The sequence below is a fragment of the Neomonachus schauinslandi genome, chromosome 2, assembly GCF_002201575.2.
Source record: "Neomonachus schauinslandi chromosome 2, ASM220157v2, whole genome shotgun sequence".
NCBI classification, from domain to species: Eukaryota; Metazoa; Chordata; class Mammalia; order Carnivora; family Phocidae; genus Neomonachus; species Neomonachus schauinslandi.
The window spans coordinates 159,443,976-159,462,492 of record NC_058404.1 but is presented as its reverse complement, the minus strand read 5'-3'; the positions used below and the strand labels follow the sequence as shown (position 1 = coordinate 159,462,492).

At 37.5% G+C, this 18,517-nt stretch overlaps 1 protein-coding gene across 1 annotated transcript in view; it reads left to right on the top strand.

The window, feature by feature from the left end:
- CEP135 (centrosomal protein 135) overlaps nucleotides 1-16,532 on the top strand; it is a 67,404-nt gene extending 50,872 nt beyond the window's left edge. Inside the window, exons 16-25 of the mRNA XM_021701623.1 lie at nucleotides 3,328-3,443; nucleotides 3,517-3,671; nucleotides 4,279-4,334; nucleotides 5,079-5,247; nucleotides 6,286-6,396; nucleotides 6,701-6,886; nucleotides 10,994-11,203; nucleotides 12,205-12,407; nucleotides 13,478-13,582; nucleotides 16,430-16,532. Coding sequence (XP_021557298.1) covers nucleotides 3,328-3,443; nucleotides 3,517-3,671; nucleotides 4,279-4,334; nucleotides 5,079-5,247; nucleotides 6,286-6,396; nucleotides 6,701-6,886; nucleotides 10,994-11,203; nucleotides 12,205-12,407; nucleotides 13,478-13,582; nucleotides 16,430-16,532 — 1,414 coding nt within the window. The remainder of the gene's footprint in view (nucleotides 1-3,327; nucleotides 3,444-3,516; nucleotides 3,672-4,278; nucleotides 4,335-5,078; nucleotides 5,248-6,285; nucleotides 6,397-6,700; nucleotides 6,887-10,993; nucleotides 11,204-12,204; nucleotides 12,408-13,477; nucleotides 13,583-16,429) is intronic.
- Nucleotides 16,533-18,517: the final 1,985 nt, after the last annotated feature.

Genomic DNA, 18,517 nt, shown 5'->3' with positions numbered 1-18,517 from the left:
CTCCCTCTGCCTGCTGCTCCCCCTGCCTGTGCTCACTCTCTCTCTGTCAAATAAATAAATAAAAAATCTTTAAAAAAATAAATGGGCAAAGGACTCAAACAGGCACTTCTCCAAGGAAGATACGTAAATAACCAGCAAGCATATGAAAAGATGCTCATTAGGAAAATGCAAACCAAAACCACAATGAGGTACCACTTCACATCCCCTAGCATGGCTATAAATGAGAAAGAAAATACAAGTGTTGGCAAGGATGTAGAGAAACTAAAACTCTCATATTGCTGGTGGGAATATAAAATGGCTCAGCCGCTGTGGAAAACAATTTATCAGGTCTTTAAAAAGCTAAACACAGAATTACCATCTGACCCAGCAATTTTAGGTATATACCTAAAAGAATTAAAAACAGACCAGTGTATGTACACAAATGTTCTTAGCAGCGCTATTCACAATAGCCAAAAGAAAGAAACAGCCCAAATGTCCATCAATAGATGGATAAACAAATTGTGGTATATACATACACTGGATCGACCATAAAGAGAAAGGATATTCTGACACTTGCTACAACATAGATTAACCTTGAACACACTGTACTAAGTGCAGTAAGCCAAATACAAAAGAACAAATACCGTATGATTTTACTTATATGAGTTACCTAGTGTAGTCAAATTCATAGAGACAGGAAGTAGATTAGAGGTTACCAGGGAATGGGAAGAGAGGAGGAGGAGTTATTGTTCAATGGGTTATATAAACAGAGTTTATATTGGTGATAATGAAAAAGTTTTGGATAGATAGTGGTGATGGGTATACAGGATTGTGAATGTATTTAATGCCACTGATTTACATTTACAGATGGTTAACTTGGTAAATATTCCACAAATTAAAAAAAAAAAAAACCCAAACCAGGGATATCATTACTGTTTCTCTTTCCTCTAATACACCATTAAAATTCCAGACCTACCCCTGTAAGATGGAGCTTCAGCTCCATTTTAGAACTTGAACCCTTGTTATGAATAAGGACTCTTTAAGATGCTGTCTTTAAAATATATTTCATCAGGCGCCTGGGTGGCTCAGTTGGTTAAGCGACTGCCTTCGGCTCAGGTCATGATCCCAGGGTCCTGGGATCGAGTCCCACATCGGGCTCCCGGCTCAGCGGGGAGCCTGCTTCTCCCTCTGACCCTCTCCTCTCTCATGCTGTTTCTCTCTCTCTCTCACTCTCTAATAAATAAATAAATAAAATCTTTAATAAATAAATAAAATAAAATATATTTCATCATGAAGGGAAGTAATCGCTTTTGCCCCCTAAAATGAAATCATGTATACCTCTATGTAATGTAGTATAACTAAGGAATTTGAGGCTCAGAGAGATGGTCCTATCCAGCCACATGGCTGGTAAGTAGAGAGCTAGAACTTTGATTTTAAGTTGTTTTACTGCTTCACTGTCTTGTGCTAAGTCATCACTCCCTGTGTTATGTTAATGACACTTTCAAAGCTAAGAAATTGGTTCATTTCTCCTAACAACATAGTTCTCAAATTTTCCTTTCCAAATACCATGATGAACAAATAGTTTGATAGTCACTCAACTATTTGTCCTTATGAAATTTATACCTTGGTTCTTTCATTAAGCAGACCTTTTTCTTAGCAGCAGTATTTCTGTCAGAAAAGTTACATCCAGGGTCAATTATAGAATCTCTATTGGCTCCTTCCTGGCTACACTAGAGTATGAAAAGGTAAAGCTATTTTTAGGACTCACCAAGGGCCTACTTTTTGTGTACAGTGAAGATGTTACTCTGTCTTCCTTTATCAGTCCTACTTTTATTAGGAATTAACCTTCCTTATGAACCTTAAATGTGAAGACATCTTTACCTTTCTACTTAGGACTTCAAACACTGCCAACCATTTGGTGTCCTTCATAGGGACCCTGTGGGCCATTCCATTTTGAACATTTTCCCTTCCAGATAGAGGATATTGGTCTCCCTGAATTCTTCATAGAAGGCAATGTCATGTAGTAGAATAACATTGATATCAGGTTAGCCCACCTGGATTTACATCTTTGCTTTAATAGCTTTGTCACCTTGGACAAGTTATTAGTTTGTTTCTATAAAATTCGGATGATATTTCTAATTATGGGATTGTTCTAGGAATGAAAGAGCTAATGTGTATAAAGTATCAATACAATGAATATTAGCTTTCTTTTTTCTCTGCTCCCTGTGGTTATATCCCTCAGTGCAATAGCTGTAGCTTTCAGGAACAGCTTGAATACAGTGCAGTCACCTGGACCTCAAAGGTAATTTTTTTGAAATAACATTCCTTGAACATAGAGTCCTTCTGACTTGGTTCTGTTTGATTGTGCAACCCTAAAGAAGCCAGTCTCAGTTCATCTTTCCTCCCTGCGTCTGGGCCATTATTCACCTGTGGTCAGAGCAATCAAGGTCATGTCTTTTGTCTTTCAGAATACTTCGTATTGCCAGTAAAACTTCCTCATTTCTATCCGTATGTCCCATCTTACTTGTGGCTTCGGAAATTGAAAGCCCCTCCCCCTTAGGCAGTTCTAAACTGAGCCACCCTTGGTAGTTACTTCCCTGTCTTATCCTCAAAAGAACTCTAAAAAGGAACATTTGGGAGTTCCCAATAAATAGCCTGAGGTGAGAACCACTTCTTTCCAGCTGAGCAGGGTTGAGTACTCTAGGGCTAAAAGCATCCCAGAACTAGATGACAGAAGAGCAAATTCTTGTTACTTCTGAAAAATAATCTCACTGATGAGTAAGTCATTCCTCTGAAATTGTCTTTATTTCTTCTTTATTTTGTTCCCTGAAACAAGTCTTTACTCTTAAATATTCATTGCACTACAATAAATGTCCACTTTCCCTGTTTACTATGACCTCCAGTTGACTACCCACCAAAAAAGTCAAAATAGAAAGCAAAATTAAAAGCTCACTGCTCAGGATTTATGGATAATCCTTGGAAGTGCCAGGGAATACTGTAAAAATGACTACACCTTTATCTCCGCTATTGCAAATAGATTTTATAAGGGAAAATGTTGATATTAGGAAACTGAGGAGGGCTTTAAAACTACCAAAAAACCTCTAGAAAAGAGTATACAATTAATTTGATTTTCATACTATATTATTTTTAGGAAGTGGAACCATTTTGGAGAAGAATGGTGGACAGCAAGAAATAATATATAATATAATTATCATTGATTATACTGGAAGAGCTTTAAAATAAAAAATAAAAGAAACTTTAAAAATAAGAAAATACTTTTTTCAGATCTCTGAAAATTATTTCTACCAGAGATAAAGAATGTCATTTGTTTTTGTCCGTATACTTTAGGATAGTAAATGAGCAGCTACAGAGGTCACTTGATGATTGTCAGCACCGGCTGTCCAAGAAAAGAGGTGAACTTGAATCAGCCCAAGCCCAAATTAACATACTGGAGGAAAAAATAGGTAAGTGTTTTTAAATTTTGCTTTTGCTAAACCTAATTTACTTTGTCTAATGAACATTTCTCTTTATTCATAGGTAAACTGCACCTTCAGATGACTTCGCAGAATGAAGAGGCTCATGTGATGAAAAAGACCATTGGTGTTATTGACAAAGAAAAAGACTTTCTTCAGGAGACTGTAGATGAGAAGACAGAAAAGATTGCAAACTTGCAAGAAAACTTGGCTAGTAAAGTATGTGACTTTTAAATACCTTTATCCGGCATCTCAGCAGAAACAATTTCATTCTCTCTCTCAAATATGCAATTCTTTCCTCCATATGCAAGTTCCTAAGACCCAGAGCCATATCTTCTAATATGCTTAAATTTCATTTCATGCCAATAATTCGGATCTGCAAAAATTCTATTTATAGGGGTGCCTGAGTAGCTCAGTCAGTTAAGCATCAGACCCTTGATTTCGGCTCAGGGTATGATCTCAGGGTTGTGAGATTGAGCCCTGTGTTGGGCTCCGCACTGGGTGTGGACCCTGCTTGATATTCTCTTTCTCCCTCTGCCCCTGTTCCCCAGCTGTCATGGGTGCATGCACTTTCTCTCTCAAAAAAAAATTCTATTTATAGAACGTAATTTTATCAGATGTGATTATAGCAGACTCAAGGAAACAATTCAGATTCTTAGAGTGGGTAGAAACATGCCAATATGTGAAGTACAGTTGGGACATAGAAATGTTTACTTTGAAACTTTCTTTTATAGCGTAATTTATATAAACGTGATAAATTATAAATTCAAGCAAAGACATTTTTATATGAATGTTTTAGAATCCTGTATTTTCATAATTTCTGTAGGAAAAAGCTATTGCTCAGATGAAGAAGACAATCTCAGAGTATGAATCTTCTATGAAGTAAGTAATCAATGAAATGGCATCCAGCTCTTTAAAGAAATTTTCAGTAAGAGCAGTTTATGTCTTTAAGTAGCAATTTGACAATAGGAAAATTTCCTTGTTCAGTTTTGCCTGTGACAGCATCTGAATCTATTACATGAACATGCCATCCTCTTCAACTTTCTCCCCTCCTCCATCATCAGCATCTCAACAGTTATGTCTGATTCATGATTCTTTTACATACCTATTTGCTTTTTATTTCTACTATAATTACTCTGTTCAGACCCTAATCATTAAAACTTAGATTACTTTAGTAGCCAGTCTGGAATTTGTTCTACATCAAAGCCTATCTTGAACAGTTACAAAATTTTTCATTTTATGTCTCGTCTCTACTTAAAACAAAAGTCACTAATTATTATTTTATATACCTTACACATTTCATAGTAGTGGGGACTTAAGTAACATTTGCCAATTCAATCTATTATGTTTTGCTCCTAACATTTGAAAGCCCTCTATTTAAAAAGAAAAAAAAAAAAGTCCTCTATTTTTCCTTGACTTTTGGAATTATAAATTTATTTTATGACTATTTCTAAATAATGTTTGGTAGAGATCTAAAATATCTGCTTTACCTAATCAGTATCTTAAGGCAGTGTGGTTTCTTGTATTCTTAGTATACCTAATTCAGAGTACAACAGTTTTCTTTTAAATGATTTACAGTATTCCAAAGAGCTTTCTTTATTATTTCCACATCCCTCGTATTAACAGCCAGCTAAAGGAAACGTTGACGAATCGGGACCGAGAAATAAGCAGCCTCCGGCGCCAGCTTGATGCAGCTCACAAAGAACTTGATGAGGTAGGAAAATCTAAAGAAATGTCTTTCAAGGAAAACAGAAGATTACAAGATGATCTGGCTACAATGGCAAGAGAAAACCAGGTATGAGCACAATGCATAAACTTTGTTTTACAGCATATTCATTCTTTGCTAAATTTTAAAGCTCTAAATATGTTTTTTAAACATATTAATGATCTAAATATCAACAACATAAATAATTCTTTGAGGAGAATGGAATTTATAAGAGTATTTAAAAAATGTGGTTTAGGGCTCCTGGGTGGCTCAGTCGGTTAAGCGACTGCCTTCGGCTCAGGTCATGATCCTGGAGTCCCGGGATCGAGTCCCGCATCGGGCTCCCTGCTCAGCGGGGAGTCTGCTTCTCTCTCTGACCCTCCCCCCTCTCGTGAGCTCTCTCTCTCTCATTCTGTCTCAAATAAATAAATAAAATCTTTAAAAAAAAAAAAAATGTGGTTTAGAACGCTCCTGTATTTCACAGCGTGTCTAATTGATCAACCGTGGTCTCCGTACCATTTTGGTCTGTGTTACAGGGAATCCTAAAGCTGAGAGCGTGGTTTTCTCTGTGGCAGATACCATTGTCACCCTCAGCCTCACTCCAAGGGCAAAGTGATGTGTTTTAAAGACCCAGGATAGATTTTAATTTTTCATACTTCCTGCCAGCAGCTTAGGGATATACCTATAAGTAAATTAATGACTATTTTAGAATGGCAGATACTGAAAAGTATTGGTTTTCTTTCTGCTGGTTTATTAAAGGATTATACCAAGAAGATGAATGGTTTTCCTGTTTTAAATATTTTAAATTTTTTAAAAATTACTTTTAGTATTCAGTATACAGCATATTGCTGATATATGAATTTTTAAAAATGTCAACCCATGAGCATAGCTAGCCCCATAATACAAATGCCAGATACATGGTCAAGACTATTGTGGGAGATGGGTGGTAATATATGATTAAAAAGTCGAGGTCAGGAAAAACATGTGAAAATAACTCTTAGGAACAGTTTTCCTTTTTCCTACTCTTATTCCCCCAATTCAAAAGGAGCTATTTGAATATAAATATAATTCATTATTAAGTGCCACATTCATTGTAGATTTATCTGTCTTCAATTTTCTGATTTATAGGAAATCTCACTGGAATTGGAAGCAGCAGTGCAAGAAAAAGAAGAAATGAAGAGTAGAGTTCATAATTACATAACTGAGGTGTCGCGATGGGAGAGCTTAATGGCTGCTAAGGTAAAAAAACATGGTTTAGGTTGGATTTAAGATTGATATCTAAAAAATATTTTCATGTGTATTTATTCTGTCTCCTCATTTATATATTTATTTTTTCTGTCTCCTCTCTTAGATGTTAAGATATGAGAGTGGAGATCTTGCCTACTGTATTTTTATATTTCCCCCTAGATCTTACTTAGTATGCTAATAGTGTATGCTTCCTAATTAAAACAAAAATCCCAGTGTCTATATATGTTTATGATATGAGTATTCCAGTGGGTGACAGTCACTAATTTAGAAACAATTTAATTTTGCTTAAAACCAGGAAAAGGAAAATCAAGATTTGTTAGATAGATTTCAGATGCTTCATAACCGTGCTGAAGACTGGGAGGTCAAAGCCCATCAAGCTGAGGGAGAAAGCAGCTCAGTTCGACTGGAACTTCTTTCTATTGACACAGAGAGGAGACACCTTCGAGAAAGGGTGGAGCTATTAGAAAAAGAAATTCAGGAGGTAATATATTCATTTATCTTGTGATGACATTATTTACTAAAACAGTAGCATTCAAAGATACTTTATTGAAGTGAGATTTAAGCATTGATAACATCAAGTTCAATGTAATCTTTTATCAATTCTGATAATTTGCTTAGGAGCCCCATTACTTTTTTTTTAAATTGTAGTAAAATATGCATAGCATCAAATTTACCACTTGAACCGTTTTTAAGAGTACAGTTCTCTGGCAGTTAGTAACTTCACATTGTTATACAGCTGTCACCACCATCGCCAGAACTTTTTCATCTTCCTGACTGAAACTCTGTACCCATTAAACACTAACTCCCCGTTCCTCCCCATTCCTCACTTTCACACCGCCCTCCCTCCCCATCTCAGCCCCTGGCAACCAGCATCCTACTTTTTCTCTATGAATCTGACTATTCTTTGTACCTCATATAAGTGGAATCATACAATATTTGTCTTTCTGTGACTGGCTTATTTCACTTAGGCTTAAGGTTCAGTTAACCTCAAGGTTCATGTATGTTGTAGCATGTGTCCAAATTTCATTTCTTTTTAAGGCTGAATAATATTCCACTGTGTATATATGTCACATTTTCTTTATCCATTCATCTGTTAGTGGACATTTCATTTGTTTTCATCTGTGGCTACCAGGAATAATGCTGCTACGAACATGAATGTACAATATCTATTCAAGTTCTTGCTTTCAGTTATTTAGGATATACCTGGAAGTGAAACTTTTTATGTTTGATTTTTTTCAAAAATTGCCATACTTTTTTCCTTTTTTTTTTTTTAAGATTTTACTTACTTATTTGACAGAGAGAGAGACAGCGAGATAGGGAACACAAGTAGGGGGAATGGGAGAGAGAGAAGCAGGCTTCCCACTGAGCATGGAGCCCAATGCAGGGCTCAATCCCAGGACCCTGGGATCATGACCTGAGCCGAAGGCAGCCGCTTAACTGACTGAGCCACCCAGGCACCCCAGCCATACTTTTTTCTTCAAGGAAAATTATAACAAACATAAAAATATTAAAGTGGCTTTGGAATTTGGTAATGGATACAGGCCGAAAGAATTTTGAGGTGTTTGATCGAAAAAGCCTAGATTGCTTTGAAAAACTTGTTGGTAGAAAGATGCATATTATAAAAGGGATTCTAGTAAGGGCTCAGAAAAAAGAAAGAAGAGCTATTGACAAAACTTCTGTCATTTACAAAATACATAAATTGTCAAGAACAGAATTTTTCCAGAAATCTTAATGTTTCTTCTAGTGAGGTCTGAGATGCAATTGAGGAACATGTTATTGGACACCGAAAGAAAGGTGATCCTTGTTATAAAATGGCAGAGAACTCGGCTGAATTAATTATGGTCTACTCTTGGAAGGAAAGTAGAATTTTTTTTTTTTTTTATTTGAGAGAGAGAGAGCGAGCACAAGCAGGGGAGGAGCAGATCTGGTGTATGTATATACATATATATACAATGTGTGTGTGTGTGTATATATACACACGTGCACACGCGCACACACACAATGAAATACTACTCAGCCGTAACAAAGAACAAATCTTTTCATTCTTGCCATTTACAACATGGATGGATCTAAAGGGTATAATGCTAAGCAAAATGAGAAAGACAAATACCATATGATTTCACTCAAATGTAGAATTTAAGAAATAAAACAAATGAACAAAGAAAAAAGAGACAAACCAAGAAACAGACTCTTAACTCTAGAGAACAAACTAATGGTTACCAGAGGGGAGGTGGGTGGGGGGAGGGGTGAAATAGGTGAAGGGGATTTCGAGTACACATATCATGGTGAGCATTGAGTAGTATATAGAATTGTTGGGTCACTATATTGTACATCTGAAACTAATATAACACTGTATGTTAAGTATAGTAGACTTAAAATTCAGGAGGAAAAATGGAACCAGGTCTTGATGATTTGGAAAATTCTTAGCCTATCCAGACAGTGTGCTAAGACAGGGCCAGGTGTGTGGCTCCACAGCCCCTCTGTGAACACATTAGGTCTATGACTCACGTAGCCAGTCAGTCATCTCAGGAGAAATACTGCCAGCTTGTACTAACAGGGACAAAAACAAGGTGAAATGAAGGAAGGCTGTTGAATATCTGGGATCCTACCAGCAGAAAACAGGCTAGTAGAGTTACTTGACTAAAAATACCAGTTCTCCTTAGAGAAAAAGGAAGAGTGGCTCTGTAGGTATCTCAAAGGCTGACAGGGCTGCTGTTGTCACCACAGGCCCAGGGGATACTGCCTTCTTGTTCCAGAGTGCAGGGCCACTGCCCCTGAGGGCCAAGAGGGTGGGGCTGTAGCTGAGGGTTGAGAAGGTGGGGCCACCCTAGCAGGCCCAGAAGGCAGACCATCAGGGCACAGATAATTATTCTTAGGCCTTAAAACCGAATGGAATTCTCCTTGCTTGGTTGCAAACTTACTTTAGACTAGTAACCCTTTCATTCCTTCTGTTTTCTCCCTTTCAGAGTGGGCATGTCTATTCTGTGCTTGTTTCGCTATTGTTTTTCGAAGCAAATAACTTGTTTACCAGTGTCACAGATCTCGGGAAGGAGAGTAGTTTTGCCCCTGGATGGACCATACTCAGAGTTTTACCCATATCTAATTTAGATGATGCTTAGATGAGATGTTGGACTTAGAATTGATGCTAGAATGTTGGCATGGAGTGACTATATTTTGCACAAAGGAAGGACATGAATTTTGGGGAGCTAAAGGGTGGATAGAATTATGGGCCTTAAGTTATGTTGAAATCCTAACCCCCAGCACCTGTGAATGTGGCCTTTTTTGGAAATACGGTTTTTGCAAGTATAATCAAGGTAAGATGAGGTCATACTGGACTACGGCAGGCCATAATCCAACGACTGGTGTCCTTTGTAAGAGAAATCTGAAACAGAAGATACAAGGGAGAACCCCAGATGAAGACAGAGGCAGAGACTGGAGTGAAGTGTCTACAAGGCAGGGAACACTAAGGATTGCTAGCAGCCACCAGAAGTTGGGAGAGAGGCATTGAATAGATTCTCTCTTAGAACCTCCAGAAGAAGCCAGCTCTGCTAACATCTAAATTTCAGACTTGCAACCTCCAGAATTGTGACAAGAAATTTCTGTTGTTTAAAACCACCCAGTAATTTGCAGGGATTGGTTGCAGCAGTGCTAGGAAACTACCCTCTCTCTCTGAGTTTTCCTATTAAGAGTATAATAACTGAAGGAATGCTTTCAACCTTCAGAAAAATTCTCAGAAGAAACTGTTCTTTAATTTTTTTGTTCTATGTCATTGTTTATGTTTTTATGTGGTATATAAAATTGACTTTTACATATTTATATTTAGGTTTAGGGAACTTTGATTTTAAATTAATTAACTTGGAAAATCCAAATATTTACTTTTATGTAACTGTTGAAATTTATTAAATCTTCACAGCACAGATAGATTTTTAATGTCAACTTATTTCATTATTACCTATTAAAATAATTTTATTTTTCAAGTATGGAAGTCTTATTAAACTCTATAGTAGAGTTTATATCAGTTTGTATTTATCACTCAGTTTAAATTGAGAAACTTAAAATGTGGACTATTCTAGAAAAAGCTGTATCAGTATTTCAAACTTTATTATTTCAGTTATTAAAATCTTATAAAGTTGTTTATTACTATTAGGTTAAATTAAGTTTAAGTACAACTTCAGGTATTTCATTTTAAAGCAAACTCCATTTTGAAATTTAAAATTTAAAGACAGCTAAGGAGTGATTATATATGTTACTTTTTCTTGAGAAGGTATTATAACAATTTATAAAGATAAAATTTAACCTAACTGCAAAGATCCCTCTTGTTCACCCTAAAACAATAATTTTCATTTTTGCATCTTCCAAATATATACATGAGGTTCTTAGGTACTGTGGCTAATAATTATATACAATTCATTTGGTTAAGCATTAAATAGGCCGCCTTTAAATAGCAGGCAGCTTCCTGAGAGTATCTTAAAATATGCAAAAATTGGCTCTCATATTTGCATAAAGGGAGGTCGTGGCTGCACAGACTCAAGCCTTTAAGATTATTGGGTTATTTCAACTTTTTACCGGTTTCTTTTTCTACTTTCAGCACATAAATGCACATCATGCTTATGAATCTCAGATCTCATCAATGGCAAAAACCATGTCTAGATTAGAAGAAGAGCTGAGACATCAAGAAGATGCAAAAGCAGCGGTGTTGAATGATCTGTCGTCTCTTAGAGAACTTTGCATTAAGCTTGATTCAGGCAAAGATATTATGACCCAACAACTGAATTCCAAAAGCCTGGAGTTAGAGAGGGTAGGAACTTAAAAGATTTTGTTTTGTAGCACATTATTTTATTAAGCCCTCCCCTCATTGTTTTACTTTATCATGCACTGCCCAATATATTTGTTCCCCTTTAAGGAGTTACTTTTGACTACAGGATTTTGACAACTAGATTCTTTACCAGGATTTTTCTGGCAAACATGGTGATGAAACTAGGTGCTCTCCATTTTGGAGTAGATGGATATTTAGGAAAATAGGAGTCTTCTTATTATAGAATAGGAGCCTATCCCAGTACATTTCTTTTCTCCATTTGAAGGTAAGATTTAAATGATGGATTGAGCAGTTTATTACTTCCTAAATGGAGTAGTTTTTCTTATAAAAATCCCAAGACATTTAGGGGTGCTGGGAGGCTGAGTCGGTTAAGTGACTGCCTTCGGCTCAGGTCATGATCTCCGGGTCCTGGGATTGAGCCCCAAGTTGGCTTCCTGCTCTGCGGGGAGTCTGCTTCTCCCTCTCCCTTTGCCCCCACCTCCTCGCGCGCTCTCTCTCAAATAAATAAATAAAATCTTAAAAAAAAAATCCCAAGGCATTTAAGTCTTAGTTAATTTTAAAAGTCTAGTTAGCTGGAACTTCCCATTCTCAAACTGAGGCATTACTTTAAACAACCCAGTGTGTGTTTTCAAACATAGGTGTTTTCAGTTTTCATTCATTTAGTAGTATGTTTATTTTCAGGTACTGAGAAACCCCAGTGCTGGTTTGACTGTTGTCAGAGGACACAAAATAGATCAGAAGGGCTTATCCTTGCTGATAAGATGGGCCACATTTTAGGATTTTATGTTAATGACCGTCTCTTGACAAGGTAGTGTGAATGGAAACTATTTGAGGGCTGGAGTTTTTCTTACACTTAAAGAAATGGTTCAAAATCTTTAACTGGTACCCAAAACAAATAACTGATGGGTGTATAGCTCTGCAAATAATTTTTCAGAATAAGTCTAAAATTCTACTGAAGTAATCTTCCTTTGTTTTCCCTGTAGGTCATGGCAGAATTAGAAAATGCAAAATCAGAAGCAGAACTGTTAAAAAAACAACTGTCAAGTGAGAGACATACAATTAAAAACCTTGAATCATTGTTGGCTACAAATAGAGATAAGGAATTTCATTCTCATTTAACATCCCACGAGAAGGATACAGAAATTCAGCTACTTAAAGAGAAGTTAACCCTTTCAGAAAGTAAATTGTAAGTGCCATAAATCAACCTATGTAAAGAAAACAGCTTGTCAAAAATAATTTTTCAATTTTTGGTGGGAGAGGGGGATGGAAGTGTATAATGTGGTACAAAACCAAAATATCTTACTTACGTGGTGGCTGCTTTTGGAATTTAGGGGTTTAGTTCAGGAGAGACATTGTGTTTGGAAATGTAGATTTGTCTGTCTCCATAGAGATGGCACCCATGGAAGTGAATGAATGAACTTTAGAAAAATGTCTAAATTTGAGGAACAAAGAGGAGTCAGCAAAGGAGAGAGCATTTCAGGATGGGGAGAGCCATCTGTGTCTCTTGCTATGGACTAGGAAAAAGACTTCAAAAAGGCTGTGTGATATTACCTTTTAGGAGATTGATGATAGTCTTTTAGATGGACAGGTTTGGATATACTTGATGGAAGAGGGGAAGAAACCCAGAGCGGATAGTACAAGCAGAACAGTTTTAAAAGAAGTTAAGAAATATTTCTTTTTCGGAGTGCCTGGGTGGCTCAATCGGTTAAGCATGGCTCAGGTCATGATCCCAGGGTTCTGGGATCAAGCCCCACATCAGGCTCTCTGTTGGGCGGGGAGCCTGTTTCTCCCTCTGTCTGCCACTCCGCCTGCTTGTGCTCTCTCTCTCTGTCAAATAAATAAATAAAATCTTTAAAAAAAAAAAAAAGAAAAGAAAAAAATATTTCTGAGGCAGGAGTTAAGAAAGAGTCAACGAAGATACTTTACATCTTGATGTTATAATTCATGTCTTGTTCAAATTTATATTTCCAACATTGCTGCAGTGCCTAGCACATACTGGAAGCTCAGTTTAAATATTTGTTAAATAAATAAGATGAATGAATGAATGAAAAGGAAAACTTAGTGATAGAAGCCCCTGAAAAAAATAAGCTCCTGAAGTTGAGAAAATTTGTGTTAAAAAGTCTTGTTCTTTTCTTTTTTTGTCCTTAAGTATCACCTCCATTTGTATTTATTAATAACAAAAACAAAAATCCATAGTACTTGATTACAAAACAGCACATTTATTTATTTCTTTGATTTTTAAAATTTGTTTTTAAGAACTAGTCAAGGCCGGGAAAACACCATGCTTCGGGCTAAAGTGACACAATTACAAACCGATCACGATGCTCTGAAAAGGCAGATTTCAACTGAAAGATACGAACGGTAAGAAAAATTCTTAGCACTGGACAGTGTTTTTATTTATTCCCTATCCTATTTCAAAAAGGATTTAATATAGCTTAAAAAGAGACAACTTCCGGGGCGCCTGGGTGGCTCAGTCGTTGGGCGTCTGCCTTCGGCTCAGGTCATGATCTCAGGGTCCTGGGATCAAGCCCCGCATCGGGCTCCCTGCTCCGCGGGAAGCCTGCTTCTCCCTCTCCCACTCCCCCTGCTTGTGTTCCCTCTCTCGCTGTGTCTCTCTCTGTCAAATAAATAAAATCTTTAAAAAAAAAAGACAACTTCCTTTTAGCATTTATACAAAAGTAAATTTCTTCTGATATTTCTTCCTAAAAAGGCAACAAGTGTTGTGGAAGATAATATCCTTATAGTAAATAAAGTAGCAGGTGTTGTCTCAGTGTTTTCTATAGCATTTCTCAGGGCCATATTAGGGCATTATTTGAAAGAGTATAGGTAGGGAATCAGCAAGGTGGTAAGGATTCTACAAGAACCCAAAACAATATGGTCCAATAGGAAACTCTAAATATAGATCATCAACAAAAGTGATGATGATCATAAGAACAATTGATAAGGGACACCTGAGTGGTTCAGTCGGTTAAGTGTCTGCCTTTGGCTCAGGTCATGATTCCAGGGTCCTGGGATCAAGTCCCACATCGGGCTCCATGCTCAGCAGGGAGCCTGCTTCTCCCTCTGCCTGCCGCTTCCCCTGCTTGTGCTCTCTCTCTCTGACAAATAAGTAAATAAAATCTTAAAAAAAAAAAAAAAAATTGATAAATATGTGCCAGATACCATATACCAATAATCTATTTTTATGCCTATATTAGAGGAAACCAAAGTCACACAAATAGTAAATGGTAGAACCAAAACTAAAATCAGGGTAGATCTTGTATACCTGAAACTAACATGTATATTAATTATACTTGAATTAAAAAAATAAATACAAATTTAATGGGCACCTGGGTGGCTCAGTCGGTTAAGCATCTGACTCTTGATCTCAGCTCAGATCTTGATCTCAGTGTTAGGAGTTCAAGCCCTGCATTGGGCTCCATGCTGGATGTGGAGTCTACTTAAAAATTAATTATAACTAATTAAAATGAAGGAAAGGCAGATCTAATTTTATATCCCATACTCTTATATACAGTGTATTCCCTATAGCTTAGTAATTTTCATACTCACTTATATTCCAGTTCATTTGCTTTATTATATTGAAAATTTGAATCCCCAAGTGTTACAAAGAGAAATGAGACCTGCTTTCACAGCTAAAATCAAAATCTAGTTTGCAGATCACTTAAGTTACTTTTCTTCCATTACTCTTTTTTTTTTTTTAAGATTTTATTTATTTATTTGACAGAGAGAGACACAGCGAGAGAGGGAACACAAGCAGGGGGAGTTGGGGAGGGAGAAGCAGACTTCCCATGGAACAAATTGCCCAATGCGGGACTCGATCCTAGGACCCTGGGATCATGACCTGAGCTGAAGGCAGATGCTTAATGACTGAGCCACCTAGGCGCCCCTCCATTACTCTTTCTTGCTATGTTAATACCATAGACATCAACATTCCTGAGATTTCATTCTCAAATAGTTGGTAAAATTGCTTATCAGGTCAATTTTTTGAGTTCTCTTATTATCCATTGGCATCAGAACTTTGAGTGATATGCTATTTGGAGCATAGACAGAATTTGCTAGGAAGTATTTATGATTTTAAAGAGAAATGAAGCCTGAGTAGTGAAGAAATGCATCAGTGTCATAAAAGCAGTGTTATTAATTTCTCGTAATTGGGAAGATTTAGTTTCTCAGTGTGCTAAACTGTACATACATGATGATTTCCATTTCCTAATGATGATTTAAATTTTCTTAAATCCAAGGGTCCTAAATCAAGCCGTCTTTTGCCTAGGGTTATAAGACCCCATTAATTCTTCTTTTTCCATTGCCCCTGGTCCCCAAAGAAACCTTGGCTGACATGACCATGTCTCCTTTTCCTTACCATCCAACTAGATTATACATTCTTACACCACCCAGGGAACAATATTGGTTCTTGGGGGAATAGAGAGTGGCAAAAAAAACCTTTAGGTATTACAATGATTTATAGCCCTCTAAAGGGCTTCAGTACATAAATAGCGTATCTATGTATTAAAATTTCAGGGGGAGAGATAGCTAATTTGGGAGGAGGGAATATCTTTTTTTTTTTTTTTTTAAGATTTTCTTTATTTATCAGAGAGAGAGAGACAGAGGCAGGCAGAGGGAGAAGCAGGCTCCTTGCTCAGCAAGGAGCCCGATGTGGGACTCGATCCCAGGACCCTGGGATCATGACCTGAGCCGAAGGCAGACGCTTAACCAACTGAGCCACCCAGGCGTCCCGGGAGGAGGGAATGTCTTAAAAAGTTTCTTTAGGGGGATAATAATGAAAAAAAGTTTGTGAAACACCCAACTAGGTAGAAATCCTGGATACTGAAGAACATAAGGCAGAAAGTCTAGGCCAGAGACAAAATAGCCCACAAAAGAGGGAGCAACAGAGTCACCATGCTTTGTGGGGCTGACTCAGACACAGGGAAGGAGACCATAACAGAGAAAATAGTGCTTTCACTTCTGAAAGTTTGGGAGTTGTTAGGAAGGAGGCTAGGCTTATGTGCAAGAGGAGGTGGGAAAGGAAGCGGGGTGGGGTAGAGGAGGGAACCAGCCAACTTTGAAAATCTGTATTCAGGGAGGCTTTGAACAATCTCTTATGGTACATATTCCTTTAATTGAAATCTTTTATTCAGTACTTAAAAATTATATAAGGACGTAGGATTTAAATTTAGTTTTTGGTATAATCTCTTATTTGTTTTTTACTGACAGAGAACGAGCAATCCAAGAGATGCGTCGCCATGGTCTTCCCACACCACCTCTTTGTTCTACTCTGAGGTCTCCTTTACATTCTCCTGAACATATAAACTGTTAATTATCAGAAGGTATGTATGTAACACCAAGGACGGGCAAAACTAATCCGTAGTTATAAAAATTCAGAAAGTAGTTTTCCTCATGGGGGGAGGGGAAATTGCCTACAAGGTAGTCAGGAGGGGCACCTGGGTGGCTCAGTCGTTAAGCATCTGCCTTCGGCTCAGGTCATGATCCCAGGGTCCTGGGATCGAGCCCCACATCGGGCTCCCTGCTCGGCGGGAGGCCTGCTTCTCCCTCTCCACTCCCCCTGCTTGTGTTCCCTCTCTCGCTGTGTCTCTCTCTGTCAAATAAATAAATAAATCTTTAAAAAAAAAAAAGAAAAGGTGGTCGGGAACTTTATGAGGTAATGGAATGTTCTGTATTTTGGTGATGATTACATGGGTATATATGATTGTAAAAACTCAGTGACCTGAACATTAGTTCATGCTTTTATTGTATGTAAATTATACCTCATTTTAAAAAAGAGAAGACATCCACAACAGAACACTAAATGACAGTATGAGATACCACATTTGATGAAGTGCCAAATTCAAGGTACAAATAATAGGTGGTAGAAGTGTAGACAAAGATGTAAAAATAGGGCGCCTGGGTGGCTCAGTTGGTTAAGCGACTGCCTTCAGCTCAGGTCATGATCCTGGAGTCCCGGGATCGAGTCCCGCATCGGGCTCCCTGCTCAGCAGGGAGTCTGCTTCTCCCTCTGACCCTCCCCCCTCTCATGCTCTCTCTATCTCATTCTCTCTCTCAAATAAATAAATAAAATCTTTAAAAAAAAAAATGTAAAAATAGGAATGCACATGTCACAGTAGACTCAATCTGACAGGATTGGCAGGTTGGAAAATGATGAGGGAAGAAGGCATGGAAGGTAGGGTGGAACATACAGGCTATATTGAATGTGAGGCAAAATTAGAGATTCTATGTAGTCTTGATTCTGTGAGTCAAGGGGAGCCATTGAAGGTCCTTCTATGTATAGGATGAATACAAGGGAGGGATTAAGATGAAAGAACTGCTCCTGGTGGATCAACTTCATATTTGGGCCATATTGGGGAGGGTGGAAATCAGAAGGAGACCAGAAAGAGATATGAAATGAACAGTATACTCAGCTCAGGATCTGTATAATAATATTGAAAGCTAGGACAGATTTTAAAAAACAAATTGTAATATATATACAGAAAAGTGCCATATCCTAGTATACAGCTCAATGAGTTTTCACAAATAGAACACACCTATGTATAACCTACACCCAGACCAAGAAACAAAATCTATCTCTCTCGGGCTCTCTCCTGGTCGTAAGCCCTGCTCCAGAAGTAACTGTCCTGTCTATTAAAAACAGATTTCTTTTGCCTGTTTTTGGACATTTTTTAAATGAAATCATACATTTCTGGCTTCTTTTCTTCCACAGTATATTTGTGAGATTCATTCATACCGTTGTGTGTATTTGTAGGCTGTTCAGTCTTGTTGCTGCATTGTGTGTACTCATTCCATTGTTGATGGGCTTCTGGTAATTTCCAGTTTGGGCTCTTACAGAGTTATGATGAACATTCTAGTACCTGTAGGTGAACAGACATGTGCATTTCCTTTGGGTATGCACTCAGGACTGAGGTTGTTTGGTCACTGGACATGCAGATGTTCAAATTTAAGTAGCTATAGCAAAGTGGTTGTAAAGAGCTAGGATACATTTGACAGAGGAAGGGCCAAAGGGATGTGCTGATTCACTGGAGATGGGAATGAATGGGAAAGAAGTATGTCAGACCCAGGGCTTGAAAGGTAGGTGACTGTGAAAAATGCAAGCTCCCTGACCAAAAGAGTAAAGTCAGTCTTTTTAAAAAATATGCATTTCTTCGTCTTTTTTTAAATAGAAGTATATAGAAGATAATTAAGCATTTCTTCAATGACTCAGAATCCTCATTATGTACATTAATTATGTGCTGTGCTTTAACATACTGATGCCCCCAGGGTTTATTGGTATTTGTAGGGCCTAGGTTTGTT